This window comes from Callionymus lyra, chromosome 8, assembly GCF_982586985.1.
Source record: "Callionymus lyra chromosome 8, fCalLyr1.hap1.1, whole genome shotgun sequence".
NCBI lineage: Eukaryota > Metazoa > Chordata > Actinopteri > Syngnathiformes > Callionymidae > Callionymus > Callionymus lyra.
Genome location: NC_141825.1, coordinates 15533130 through 15547863, shown reverse-complemented (window position 1 = coordinate 15547863; position 14734 = coordinate 15533130). Strand labels below are relative to the sequence as shown.

Genomic DNA, 14734 nt, shown 5'->3' with positions numbered 1-14734 from the left:
TTTCTATATGGTATATGTCTGTCTAACAAAATAACACATGGAAACAGAAAAAGGTGATGAAGGGACAAGGAATATTACCACTACTACTACTACTACTGCTACTACAACTACTCATACTACTAATAATAAAAATAATAATAATAATAATAATAATAATAATAATAATAATAATAACAACAATAATAGCATTATTACATTTGTGAAGTCAAGGTTTAGGGAAGGGTTAATGAAAAAGTGCTATTGTTAAATGGTTTAACTTTGGTGCCACCCAGTGAACGTCCAAGGTAACTGCAGTAAAATTCAAACTGTATTTTGGTTTTGGATTATTTGGACTATTTTCATTTTAATAAAAGCCCCACATCTAGAAATATAGATAAAATCACAAAAGAGGTCAAAGGTCACAACAGAGATTCAAGGTCACAAAAGGCTGATTCGTTATTTTAAAAAGTGCTCTCATGAGTTATTATCCTACAGTTTTTTGACGGGTCTAGACCTGTTCCAGAACCAGGACGGTCAAAAGGCCGGCAGCAGTAAGGACAGAAACAAGCCACAATATTGAATTACCGTGGCCGTTGTCTGGTAAACATGTTGTCGTGGCTGCATTGACCGTAACCTCCTGTATAATAAAGGGTTGACAATCAACCAAGTTCTCAAGTTACTTAATGGATTAAGACCTTATCTAGAAGAACACTCTGCATCTCCACAGTATTACAAATAAGTGCTACTGTACAGGGACTTGGTCTGTTTCATAGTATGCTCCATGTGACGCTATACATGTTAGAAACAACCTGATGCTTCATATGAAGAGACATTGAAACAATTGAGTCCTTATTTCTCACATGTGCCTAAAAGGTTTTAAAACATCAAATATGTTTCATGGTTTGCATTCATTTGGATGTCAAAACCTTCCAGGAAACTTTTGAATCTCGATGCACAAAAAAAGACCTCACACGTCTTCAAAACCCATATAAGCTTTCATCTTTTAAAAAGCCCTGGAGGTGTTTGAGAAACACAACAAGGTGTGTTTGTCTCTGCATGCTGGGCTGTGTGTAGAGAGATGTTGGTTAATCTCCAGAAGGTGAACGGTCGATGTTTGATACCTAATCCCTTGTCAGGCTCAATTAGCTGTCTCACATCACCATTAGAATAAATCCTGCTGCAGCTGTGCTGTAGATCATGAGCCTTAAAATACTCTATGCATCATGTTCATAGAACCAGCAGTGTACACATGAAGGGTCCTGTTTTGCGTCATAGCACATCAAGTCACACAATCTTGAATACCAAGTGACTCCAGACAAATCTCTTCAACTCACTTGTGACACCAGTCTCTGACCTCCTAGTCAGCCATCCTTAATCTGATTGGTCCTGTCTCCCTCCCTGACCAGGTTAGTCCCGCCCTGAAGGTTTAGTCCCTGAGCTGACGTTTATCCTCAAGAAGACACACACCCCTAAGCTGTTAACTACTTTTTAATTCACCGCTTCCATTTGTTGTCTGTGTGCCTCAAGTGTTTTGCCCTTTTTATTATGTCTGGGGACCAACGATGATACCTTCACCACATGGCAAGAGGATATGGAAGCAGAGCCACAACACGAGGCAGACCATTTGACTGCAACAGGCCCATTAGATAAACAGGTGCGTCTGGTATTTAAAGTGACTTATTTCAGTTCAAAAGAGCAATGATTACTTTCAGGACGACAGCAACTGAATATATTTTCCTTTTGGATTGATGGATTTATTATTTAAAAATGTATTATACAACCTTTTGAGTCGCTTCAAAGTTTAATAATATTTTTCATCAGATAGAAATAAATTGTTTTGATGCTATAAAAAAGGTGCAAATTATTATTACGTTTTTCCCAGAAACAACAATAACAACAATGATAAAAAAACATTTATAGCCTATACTATATTTGGTGCAGCATATTTGGAAAAACAATGTGAATGACTAAAAAGATGTTGTTGTTTTAATATCTAGTGTACCCTCTTTGACTCTCATCAAGTTGGATTTTTGGTTATTTACCACAAAACAAATAAAATTGATCCAAGTGTTATTTTGTGACCATGGCGCACTCACAAACATAGTAGAAGTCGTTGGATAATATACAATAAATAACACATGTCTTGTCGTCATATTAAGTGGACATATATGCATACCCAATACGATCTTGTAACAGTATTTTAATCTCATTTAGTCAAATTAAAACATTAACCATATATACATGATGCTCAGATTTGGAGTTTTCTATTTGGGTCAAACTTTCTATCTGAACTCCACTGAGTGACTTGCAATGAAAAGTGACTTTCAAAAGATTTCAACTTTATCCCCTAGTTATGTCCGGATCAGATAATGGGACATGCACAAAATACACAAATAAAATACGTCTAAATCCATTTCATTTACTTACTATAATTGCTAAGAAGTCAAGGTAAGGTTTTAAATTTTAAAAGTGGTCGAGGTTGATCAAGATCCATGCATAACTGCTGGGTATAATTTAAATTAACTATTTTAAAAGAATCATCAACTCATGAAATCATTATGAAAATAAAAAGTTCATTATTGTGAAGCTTTGGATTAAATGTTGCAATTATTTTAAATTAAATACTTTATTATTTCTCCCTTTTTTTTTTGAAGATATCCAGACTTCCGGAGGCCTGACTGATGTCAGGAATGGCACTCATGGAAGTAAAATGGACTCTTTCTCAGGCTAAGCTGCTCCTCTGTGCTGTTATACTTCTCTTGCATCTCTACTCCGTCACAGGTACATTTGTCCCAAGTCAAAACGCTTTTGGGTTCTGCTCTGTAAATGTGTGATTGTTTACCCGAAGGGATGTCCGGATGGGGCGGATGTTTGGATGGTCAGAACGTATTTTCATCCATCAGCGAGAACAGTCTTCCCGGAGAGGTTATCAGTGAGTTCACCACCGACACGTCAGTGGAGGGGATTCACTGGAGCCTGGATGGGAAAGATGCCGACTGGTTCATGCTGGACGGAAAGTACATTCGAATCAACACTTCAGCACAGAAAGTTCTTGACCGAGAGGTATTTTAAGACCACACCAAGGCACTAATCAGTAATCTTTACTTGGCAAACTTTTTGTTTAAAAGCTTGAACCCGAGGTTTATCGTACTTGTGTTGTTAAATAGGAACACAACGTTTTATCTCCAGGAACGATTTTAATAGCATGGAGCTTCAATGACCCTTTCAACTATTTCCAGATTAAACTTAGCCACCCCAGGCTTGGACAGAAAACAATCTGTCTTTCCAATCAGTTGTCTTACATCACAGCAGCTGTAGGGTTAACAAGATTAATGGCTTCAATCCTTCTCTCTCTCTATCACTCCTACAATAAAGGGACACAATGAAAATTAGAAACAAAAAACAAACAAGAACCATAATGAATGGAGAGGGACAAATGCAGCTTATTAAACTGAAACAATCATATTCTGTTGTCAAGATCTGTCTTCCTATCACAGACACCATTAACCCTTGTGTTATCTCAGGGTCAACAACACCCTAAGGCCAGAAAATAAACGTGTTTGTGGTATCCCTTTTGTTGTCTCTTGGCTTCCAGAAATTCATACGCAGTGGTGAAGGTTAGTTTTCGGACCACCGGGTCACCTTTACCCTGAGATAAAAACTATTTTCAACAGCACTTGTTGGTAAAATGTAGTGATGGGTTGATGTTGTCTCATGAAACAGTTGATGAGGTATCATGATACAGTGACCTCACTTTGCAAGGCCACTAGTTGTTGCAGTTTGGAATTCCAATCGGAAAGTTTATTATATCTTTTAAAAATAAGGTTTTTGTACTGATATTTATTATTTTATTCATCATATAATAACTTGTTTCAGGTCCAAGGACCAGTTCTCATGGCAGAGTTGTCCTGTTATGAAGAGGATATACTTCAGGTAAACAGTTTTTTCAAAGGTGTATGGCTCATCTGTAAGATTTGGTTTTTGGATTGGATTTGATTTTTAAACACATGTGTATTGTTTCCCAGAGTGTGTACAGGGTCATGGTGGAAGTCGTCAACGAGAACGATAATCTACCACAGTTTGTTGAAAACACAGTTCAGTCTCTTGTTGTAAGCGAGGTAGGTTGAAACAATTGCATTTTGACTTCACGTATTCTTCCCTTTTAATCCTCTGCTAACTTCCAGTTAATATCAGTGAACTCTCTGGTGTTCACTGTCCAAGCGACTGACGCAGACAATGACCAGATAATTTACTCGATCGACAGTTCATCCGTGAGTTTTCACCTCAAACTAAACAGAGGAAGAACACACAATTTATCTGCATACTTGTACCTGTTTGTCTCGCAGCCTGATGCGGATTACTTCAAGTTTGATCTCCCAAATAGTGGTAAGGTGATCCTGGCCAAACCTCTGGACTTTGAGACCAAGTCCCAGCTGTCTGTCACCATCTACGCCTCTGTAAGACATTTAAATGATCATGTTTAAGTAAACACTCACAATATTCTCTATGTGGTAAAGTAACTGTATCTGCTTTTTTTCTTCTCAGGAAATGAGTACAGAGGAGCGCTACAACACCAGCACAGATGTCACCGTCATCATTCAGGACGGAGATGACCAGTATCCACAGTTCATGCCCTGCACCATGCTCTTTTATAATGAAACTGCACGTGTCTGCATTAATCCAGAGTATATTGTCAACATCACAGAGGGGGAACAGGTCCGTTTTACCCTCTTATTTCTATTGTACTCCTATTATAACTAAGAATTGATAAGAGAATGAAGGGCATCTGTCATGTTGCAGGATTTTGTTTTAGATATTTCCCCGGGGCCCATCCATGCTGTCGATGGAGACACTGGACTCAACTCTTCCATCAGCTATGCCATTCTCTCTGGTAAAGAAAATGCATGTAGTTGTACTATAAGTTTGAAATGCCTTTTAAATGCAACTCCATGCATTTATTCACAGGTGAATTAACTAGTGCTATACAGGGACATCTACTGGGCAAAGGGATGTATAGTAATGAAAAATAAAAAATGCTTTTCTGTTTAAAGAATTAATGAAGCTGCAAATTCAATGAACGTTCATTTTAATGTGTATACTCAACTCATTCTATTTTTTGTAAACTAGATTAGATAGTACGTTGTAATGTTATTTTTAAAAACTAGAATTGTGTTAAAAGGAAAGTCATTATGTACACAAACATGGAGTAAACGATTTATCAAAAATAGTTTTATGTAGGCACAGGTCGTGAATTTAATAATGTAAGATTTTTCCTGCACATTAGCCTGATATTATACGGAATAAAAACATTTAGAAGAAAATATCAAGTTACAAACTTACCTAACCGTGCAGACCGGTGGGGGGTTAGCTTAACTACTGTCTCTGTTAGCCTTTATTAGCTAGCGTAGCTTGCTAGCATTTTTTTATCTTGTTTTTATTTGATTATTATTATTGTGTTTAAATTGATTTAACGTCAGTTTGTTATAGTTCCTATATCGTCAGTTAAACCTAATTTAATTTTCATACACAAAACAAGTTTATATTTTACAATCTGGAGGATACTCCTCTTTTTTTGTTTAGTTTTCCATTTAATAGTTTAATATCATTTTTTATTTTTTTTTATTTTGATTATTTTTATTTTTTAAACATATTTAGTTTTTTAAAGTTATTACCAGGAGTTAAAATGGATTGTGAACTTAAAAAATGTCCTATAGCTCCTGTTTTAAAATTCCCAAGATTAATTTTTAATCTAAAGGTAAAGCATTGGATTACTGCATATCATATTGTTTTGGTTTCAGTACTTGTTTTTGTTAACGTTGTTGTCCATGCCAGGGAACGATGAAGGTCACTTCCTCATGGACAGAAAGACAGGTGAGATGATGCTCACGAAGGCCGTCACAGACAGACTCACAACTCCGACACTGCCTCTTCAGATCATGGTGAGAAAGACTCTGAGCTTGATTAGTTTGAAAACTCTTCTCTTGAGTGTTCGATCTCTAACTCTTAACACAGGCGTATCAAGACGATGACACCAGGAAATACACCGTGACAACACTAGTGGTCCGTGTTTTGGCCGTGAACCACTTTTACCCACAATTCAGCATGGCCGAGTACACGGGCTTTGTGTTGTCTGGGAAGAATCCACTCTCCCTGGTGAACACGTATGGAGGCAAAGCCCTGACTCTACATGTGCAGGACGAGGACTTTCACAACGTAAATCACAAAAATAATGTCCTAATGTTGTATTGTTTCCTTTCGTAATTCATGCTCCTTTTTTTTAAATGTCCCAACATGTACAGGGCTTCAATCAGATGATCCACTTCCACTTCAGTCCATCGTCCAATCACACCGACATCTACAAGATCACCAGGGATGGACTTGTTATTGCGAGGACCAACCAGCTTAAACCGAAACAGAAACATTTCCTCAAGGTGCTTTACTTGCTTATGTCTGCCCCTTGTTCTTAAATATAATATTTCTTATAATTTCTAATTTCTTATTTGAAGGACATCTTGAACTGCGAGTTATCCTGATTAAAATCTAAATTACGTTAATTCACAATTAGAAAACTTACTTAAAAATGTAATAATATTTTATTACTTTACATAATAAGTAATCTAATCCAAATACCATTAAACTTTAAACAGAAACTTTGTTCTTATTTTTATTTTTTATTAATTATTGTCTGTAGTGCTGTGTATTGCTATTTGGAAAAATAATTTCTATCTATCTATCTATTAATTGAAACAAGACATTACCCATTAAAAGTACTATTATCATATATTATATTTGAAATTAACACTTTTTTTTTTTAACATTCGTTACTCAGATGTTAAAATGTGTTTATTACAGAACTTTAACAAAAACTAAAGAGCAGAAAGTGAAGAATATTGGATATTTCCTCTTTTTGACTGTTGTAATTTTGGAAATAGAAAAATATATGCTTTTGTTTGTTTTTTAAAGTTTTTTTGCTTAACATTGTGGAACATATGATGAGGAAGTGCCTCAGTTTCCACCTTTTGTTTGTATATCAGTGACTTCCTTTAGTCTTCCTGTTGCTTTGAAAAAACCCATACAAATCAATCTATCATCCCATCATTAAGGTGATCGCTGTGGACCAGGAGTCGGGTGAAGTAGCTCACGCATCAGTCTCGGTGGAGGTCTTACCTGAAGGACAATCAAGTAAACACAAGTCACACTTGCTTCACATGTTTTCAACGGGTCTTTAAAACAACAAACGTGTTGCGTTGCAGTTCCACACAGTGCGCTGACCGACGAGCGAGCGATCGGCTGCACGGTGGGCAAAGCCTTTTTCCTCAGCACCATCTTCATCACCATCCTCGGCTGCATCCTGTCCATGCTGATGTGGCTGAAGAAGAAGCACAGAGGGCACAGAGACCCCCTGGAGAGAGGGTGTGTAGCTCAGGGGAAACACCCAAACGTGGTGAGGAATATACTTTTTAGAATCCCAATTGTACTACTTAACTTTCCGTCAAATAATTTCTATATTTTCACAGAGCCTTCAGTGGTTCCAACTTGTAAGTTATCACTCTTTTCCGACAAATGTGTTTTACTAGTTTGTCAATTTCAACTACATGTTATAGTCAGAAATAAACTTCATATATAATTCTTATTAATGAACTTGAACTGTTGCGATTCTGACCGGTCCCTCAGGTGAATCCCCAAAGTGCCATGCCACAAATGGAAGACCTGCCCTTCAGCGATGAAGACTATGGAACCTGTAACCCTTCATTCAGCTTCTCGGAAAAGACCTCAAGCTTCGACCGACCACAACCTCTACCATCCGGCAATTCGGTCCCTGCCGTCGAGGCCAGCGTGATCCCGGCTGATCAAGTCTTCATCCCCATAAAGGACAAGGGCACCGCATCCATTCTTCCTTTCTGTGCAGTGGAAGAGATCTCTATACAAGGAGCACCTCCACCTCCACCGAGAGCACTGCCCAGCTCTTCCCACTCGCCGCCAGACACCACCAGGACACCAACCAACACCATCGCCAGCCCCACCTCCGACACCAGCCCTTCTCCTCCTTTCACGTGTCTGGATTCACAGAGAAACTCCATCATCGACCTCGTCGGTCCTTCTACCAGCGCTTCGGCTCCAGCGTCTCCGACGACAAGAGCAGCAGAGAAAGAAAAACCTCTCGTCAAACCTCGTTCCAGTCGCCCGTACTCGCCTCTGCTGTCCTCGCCCGTCACGAAGCACGAAACCAGCCCCCCGACCACCCCGGAGCACGCTCTCCTGAAGGCCACGCTGGTGCAGATAGATACATCTCCAGGGGAAACGCCTCCACTGACACCTTCTTGCGTTCCCTCAAATCCAAGCATAGAAGAAACAGAACCATCAACTTCACTGGACCTACCAGACATATCAGAAGAAGCTAAGAGTCCATCCGTGGAGCGCAGGCCTTCGGCAGAGGAGGACGATTGCTCGGTGAAGGACGATGATGAAGGGAATCAAGGTGAAGAAGAGAAGAGGAATGATAGTGAAAGTGAATTGGAATCAGACGAAGAAGAGTTGCTGAGAGTGATGGCTCGGTGTAATCCTGTTTTAATGACATTTAAAAAGCCACAGGGAAACTGAATGACAAACAGTGAATATGTTCTCTCAACAAAATAACATAGAAAACATGTTTTATTTAGCCTCTGCAAACACTCCACTTGTTCTAGTGCTTCTTCTCTTCAACAACTAAATAAAAGATTTTTATATAAATCTGTCAGAGCTGCTGAATTTACTTCATCTCACATTGTTGAGAAAAGAGTGCGTGCTGTGGCTTAAGACCACTGAGACTTGTCGCCTGTGTTTGTTCCACTTGCCACCGGTCAACCCATTAAAGCAGATCTGCCCAGATTAGAAAAGATTTCTTTACCTCCTGCTGTTAAATCCACTTCACCTTCTATTGACGAGTCCACACACATGGTTTTGTTTGGGAGTTGAATAGGTTGCCTGCCATCAGGAAAAACATGTTCATATAAATAAAATCAGAACACACTGGCAATAAAATAAAACACACATACACACATACAAATGTTTTGTGGTGTCACTACAGAATAGAAGAATGAATAAGAAATAGAAAAACAGAACCAAGCACCAAAGCAGCCGTTATGAATGATATTACCCAAACGCAACACTAAAAGATTACTTATTATTTAATCTACAAGAATATAGACAATGTCCTTACATACAGAACATACCTTGTAGAATTAATACCTCACATATAAATTCCAAATTATAACTTTTTATAATTCAATTCTCATTAATTTCCTCATCTAAGACTTGGTATGTTTTGTGTAAGTAAAAGTTTAATTTATTTTATATAAATAATGATTTATGCGGATTCCACAGATACATATCACATTATATGGCTTATATGTTCTGGCTGGTAATGGGTTTACGAGGCCTCATGAAACAGCTGATGAGGTATCATGGATACAGGGTCTACATTTTGAAACACCACTAGATTTCACTTTCTGCTTTATGGTCTTCGGCTCCTATCAAATAATTCAGTGAAACCTGACATCATTTTCAAACTACAAAAATGAAGACAATGTATTATGATACCTGTCATGATTCCTGATCATCTGTTTCAGGAAGCCTCAGCAACCCATGAATACTTGTTAGTGAATAACACTTGATAACAGTGTTAGCTGTTTATGTTGGGGTCAGATTTAACAACCTAACACCCTTGTTAAATTACGATTGGAATCTAATATAAGAATCTAGGCCTGAGGTGTTAAAATCATTTTATAAAATGTTTATATTTTCATAAATTTATTTTTCAAGAAGTACATTCTAAATAGAAGTGTTTGTAGTGTGAAAAAAACCCAGTATATATTATGTGTAACTGGATATTTGAGTTGTTGTTTAAGATAACAATGTAATATGGCCATGGAAAAAATGAGACCACCCTTGATAGCAATGGTTATCCCTTGTGTTATCCTAGGGTCAAGGTGACCCGAGGGCCCGAAAACAAGATGAATGACCTTCTGCATATGTATTTATCGAAGTCAGGAAGGTTGTTTATCTTGACCCAGAGAGACACAAAGGATAAAACAAAAATATTTGTTTTCAGATCTTTGGGTCACCTTGACCATGAGATAACAATGGTTAAACCATCAAGTACCGACTCGTGTGCATCTCACAGTAAGGAAACACAGAATGTCCAAAAGCAGTTTTTGGTCTGTGAGGACACAGGTTTGCCAATAAATTTTTTTAAATTTATATTATCATTGACTTACAAAATGTAACCATCTTTAGGTTGCTATGATAATTTAAATATATATATTTGAACTTAAGAGAGCAGCTTTATTTTACACCAACTCAAAAAAATTACACTGTTTGCAGACTATCGTTTCCATTTGTTTTATTGAAACAATTTCTCACTCAACAAAAAAACAGAACCTGATTATTCATGTGCTCACGCTGCAACACCACAACATATTTACAGTGATCTCTTTAGCGAAAGTCTCATGGCTGCCGTGAGCGTGTAAAAAACATGTTCATTATAGTTTACTGTATAAAAGCTTGACAGTGGTTATAAATGATGAGACTAGAATAACAAAAAAGCTCCCTGTGTTCTGTGTAGTTTCTTTAAAAACGTTTTTACTTGGCAAAACAGAGAAGTAGCTGAAACTCGGAACACATCAAGAATAATACCCGAAAACACAGTACACACACAGAGAGAAACAAAGCATCAATTACCAAATCCATCTCAACTCCTTCAAAAGTACACAACCTTGTGTTACCATAGTAACATTGTGGACCAAAATATGATGCTATTGCACTTGTCCAAATAGTCTTCATTGTCACTGAAATGAACTAATGTTATCATCATCATCATCATCCCACTACTGCAGGCTGATGACGAAATCAACCATGTCAGTTATCAGACGGAAAACATATCAGCATAGTCCAGTGCGTCGAAACGAGAACAGAACAAAAGGCTTTTGTTCTTGTCCCAAATACATTTCTTTCCAATCAAGGATCACAAAAGAATAAATGTGTTAATCATCTGTGTGAAGACACAGAGGACAGAGGTTAGACTTGATGTATAGAGGGGAGCACATTCAAGAAAACGTTCTCGGGGAAAAAAAATAAATAACTCATGGACTTTGACATGGATGTAGGAACAAGCACCGAGTCCACACGTGGAGGCAGAAGTTTGCTTAGAATTCATCATGTCGAGTCAAAGCTTCACCAAAGTCGGTGACCTGACTTCCAACAAAGAGGTCATATTTCTCCACAATTTCTTCTTTGGTCAGATGACCATCCTGGAGAAAAGTTTAAAGAGAGACAGTTAATTAAAAACATAAGAACATTGTTACTGTGAAAACAATTGGAAAGAAAAAAAAAAAGAAGAAAAAGACGTACGTGGTTTGCGTCCGACTCGTAGACCAAATGTTTGGCTTCGGCCTCAGCGTGGTCATAGTCACTGGGCAGGATCCAGTCTCTGGTTTCATCCTTGTCCATCTTTCCATCTTTATTTTTGTCTCTGAATTCAGTGAACTGTTCTCTTTCAGTCTTCACCCACTCAGGCTCTGAGGCGTCGCCGTCCTGGTTGTACATGTCACCTGCAACAAGAGCAGTCAAGAACACATTTAACTTACTTGGTGGTCTTGGATTTTAAAAAATTAATAGACTTCAACATGACAGCAAGTTTAAGATGTGTTGTTGCCGTCCTTTGTTTGTGACTAGGTGAACTAATTCAATGAACATTTTTTCCAGCCTCTAACGCACTTAAAGAGCAGCATTATGAAAGGTGCTAAAAAAAAGACTATAGTATAAGTTATACCTTATTCTTCCCACATTAGGGGATTTTGAGTTGTCACAAATCCATACACATGAAAATATACAGTAGAAAATTATTAAATAAATAAAAACCATAATTATATAAAGTCATAACTAAATAAAAAATATTAAAAAATATTAAATGAATTAAATAAATATATTGATTGATAAATTGATTAAAAACATTACTCTTTATATACTCTTTTTACAGATTGAGCGTGAATCATTGAAATAGAATAAAAATGGATTAAGTAATTCTGCTTTTATGACAGAGTATAATAACTAGTTTTTCTTTTTCTTTTGATGCGCTTGGATTTATCATGTCAATTTTTTTAATTCTGTGAATTGATAAACTCACCAATATATTCATCCAAGTCGATTAAACCGTCTCCGTTCTTGTCAATGTCCTCCATCGTTTCCTACAGGTAAAAGAAAGACCAACAATGTAACAATGAAAGCCTTAACTTTGGGTCTGAAGAAAAAACATGGGTGGTCTGTGGATGCAGGTTGAGAAAACCGAATAGGATAATAAATAAGCAGGTTAATAAGAGGGCGAGTAATTTTGTCTCCAACAAACTTACATGTCAAAACATGCAAAAACATACAGCTGGCAAAAATAATGGTAGTGTTTACAGCTGGTGCATTCCTGAGCTGCTCTGAAATTGTGGAGACCTCGAAGATGCGCTGGGAACAGGAGACCATAGAGAACTTACCAGGACAACAATGTCTTTCATGTGGTCGTATTCCTCAGGGTGAAGGAAAGCTGTGAACTCCTCTTTGTTGGCCTTCAGGTCCCTGTCCAGGTCAGCCATTTTAAATCTCCTTTCATCACGATCCATCATCTGCCTGTAGCTGTAGCCATCATCAGGGTCTGGATCATCTAAAGGTCAAATAAAAACAACATATGTTATAGAAAGGAAATAAATCAGCCTATATGCAACAAAGTATTCGGATGTTCAACCCTACCAAGAATGTATCCATAGGTGGCGTTCCTGTATTCCTCCCATGACACAAACTCATCTCCATTTAGGTCATGACTCTTCCACTGGCGATCCACGTCATCATAAATCCATTTCTTCTGTGCATGTTTGATCCACTTCTTCATCTCTTCAACAGTGACAAATCCATCCTTGTCGTCATCAATGCGTTCCACCAGCATGCTTGGGGAAGAAATGTTTTATTATTATTCAATTATGACTTAAGATGTCACCTTTAATGGTCTCCACTGAGATTAATAAAGGTCATAATATAAATGATGAATCACATTACAACAATCGTAATTGTTCTAATTGCATTAGAACAGTTTTAATTGTCATAATTGCATTAGAACAATTTCAATATGCCTCATAATTGCCTACCCAAGCCTCTCCTTGCTCTCCTCTGGTGTAAGCTGGTCAAAGGTCTTGGCCTCCTCTTGACCCAGAAAGGCTTCATGATCGTAGTCAAAATTATCGCCATCATCGTGCTCTTTGTTACTGAGAGGTTCGTCGTGGTGAACACGCTCCTTTTTCTCTGTGGGTTTGCTGGTGGCATAAACCACACAGAGTGCAAAGCACATAAAAAACGGCCGGAGCTCCATGGTGATTTTTTTGCAGACACTATCTGTACCAACAAAAGAGTTGCACATATTAAAAAGTACAATTACATCATTTTTAATAACGATTCTAAAAATTCGAGATGTTAGGTCATGTCACAGGCACTGCTTAAAAAAAAGTTCAACTCTACCCTTCTAGAATGACTGTGAGAAAATATCCTTATTCTAAGTGTTGAAACTCTATATGCTTTTGTCTACAGATTCTTCCGTCGTTCCCGTCCACCAATTTCAAAAAGTGACAGGTGAATGGGACATGTTTAAATCCAAATAGAATCCATGTTAAACAAGGCACAGACAAAAAAATCTCAACGACGATGTAAACAAAAATATTAACTTGTTGTACACAACACGCCGTCGTCAACTATTAATGTGACCCAGTTCAACGTCTCTACATCTCAAAACACAATTGTATACATTTTAATCGTTGTTTGACATCGACTTATTATTTAAGTGAACAAACATTTTTTTAAGACATTTGTGAACCGTTATGAACGCAAGACCGCTATAGCTAATGATAGCCCGGCCCTCTTGTCACGATACAAACTCCATTACATCTAATTCTACATCACATACGACACAAGCCTCTCTTCTACGCGCCACTTTTGCTCAAGATAAAAACATTTAAGTACGAGAATCTCCTTTAAAACTCACCGGTGTCTTCGGGGGAAGTTGGACGTTGCAGCTTCGAACCCTCCTCCCGGAAACACACCCTTACACTTCCGGTGCTGAAACACCCGCCGTCCAATCAGGTCGCGGGCGCCACAGTGCGATGTCGCGCGCCTATTGGTCCACTTCGCCACCGAGCTCTGTGATTTGATTGGTCGAGAAGCGCCACGTCCTCACCGTCAGACGCCCGGTCGTTCATTCATAAATTTGACCCAACGTCGTGTCGACGTCTAAATGAAATACTTATTTACGCTACGGAAAAATCCATCAATCTAAGTTTATTTATATAGCAGCAGTAGGTTTACCGTGAGGCCAGTTTCCCTAATGAACTTCCTGAGATCGATCCGGCAAACCTCCCAATGACCTCATTTTCTTTCCGCAGGTACAATAATAGATGGAGTCTCTCCAGAGACAAGTCGATTAAACCAGCCTCGACTGAGGATCTTCCATCACGGAAGTTCCTAACAGCAACAAAATACCTGGAACACCACATGAAAAAAGCACTTCCTGTCTCTTATGGATATAACCATCACAGCAATTTAGAAAACTAAAGCATGTCCACTCCTTTACACAGAACTCATGGTCATATGTGATTAAAGAAACACAAATAAATATATAATAAGAATCTCTATTTGACCCAGATTGGTGATGATACATTAAATTAAATAGCTGTGGTAGAAGTAACAAGTG

General features: G+C 38.0%; 2 protein-coding genes across 2 annotated transcripts; one reads left to right on the top strand and one right to left on the bottom strand.

Moving 5' to 3' along the window:
* Positions 1–2781: 2781 nt before the first annotated feature.
* Positions 2782–8580, top strand: LOC148073793 (uncharacterized). Its single transcript, XM_087797773.1, has 14 exons — positions 2782–3042; positions 3856–3912; positions 4005–4097; positions 4164–4250; positions 4326–4436; positions 4525–4695; positions 4780–4870; positions 5812–5918; positions 5992–6192; positions 6279–6410; positions 7083–7161; positions 7233–7423; positions 7497–7517; positions 7654–8580. The coding sequence occupies exons 1-14, from the start codon at positions 2806–2808 to the stop codon at positions 8578–8580; spliced, it is 2505 nt and encodes an 834-aa protein (XP_087653899.1). The 5' UTR covers positions 2782–2805.
* Positions 8581–10340: 1760 nt separating this feature from the next.
* calub (calumenin b) lies at positions 10341–14077 on the bottom strand. The gene is made up of 7 exons (XM_087798227.1): positions 14030–14077; positions 13143–13386; positions 12751–12944; positions 12498–12664; positions 12143–12203; positions 11368–11567; positions 10341–11267 (listed from the first exon to the last, which is right to left on the bottom strand). The coding sequence occupies exons 2-7, from the start codon at positions 13361–13363 to the stop codon at positions 11163–11165; spliced, it is 948 nt and encodes a 315-aa protein (XP_087654353.1). The 5' UTR covers positions 13364–13386; positions 14030–14077; the 3' UTR covers positions 10341–11162.
* Positions 14078–14734: the final 657 nt, after the last annotated feature.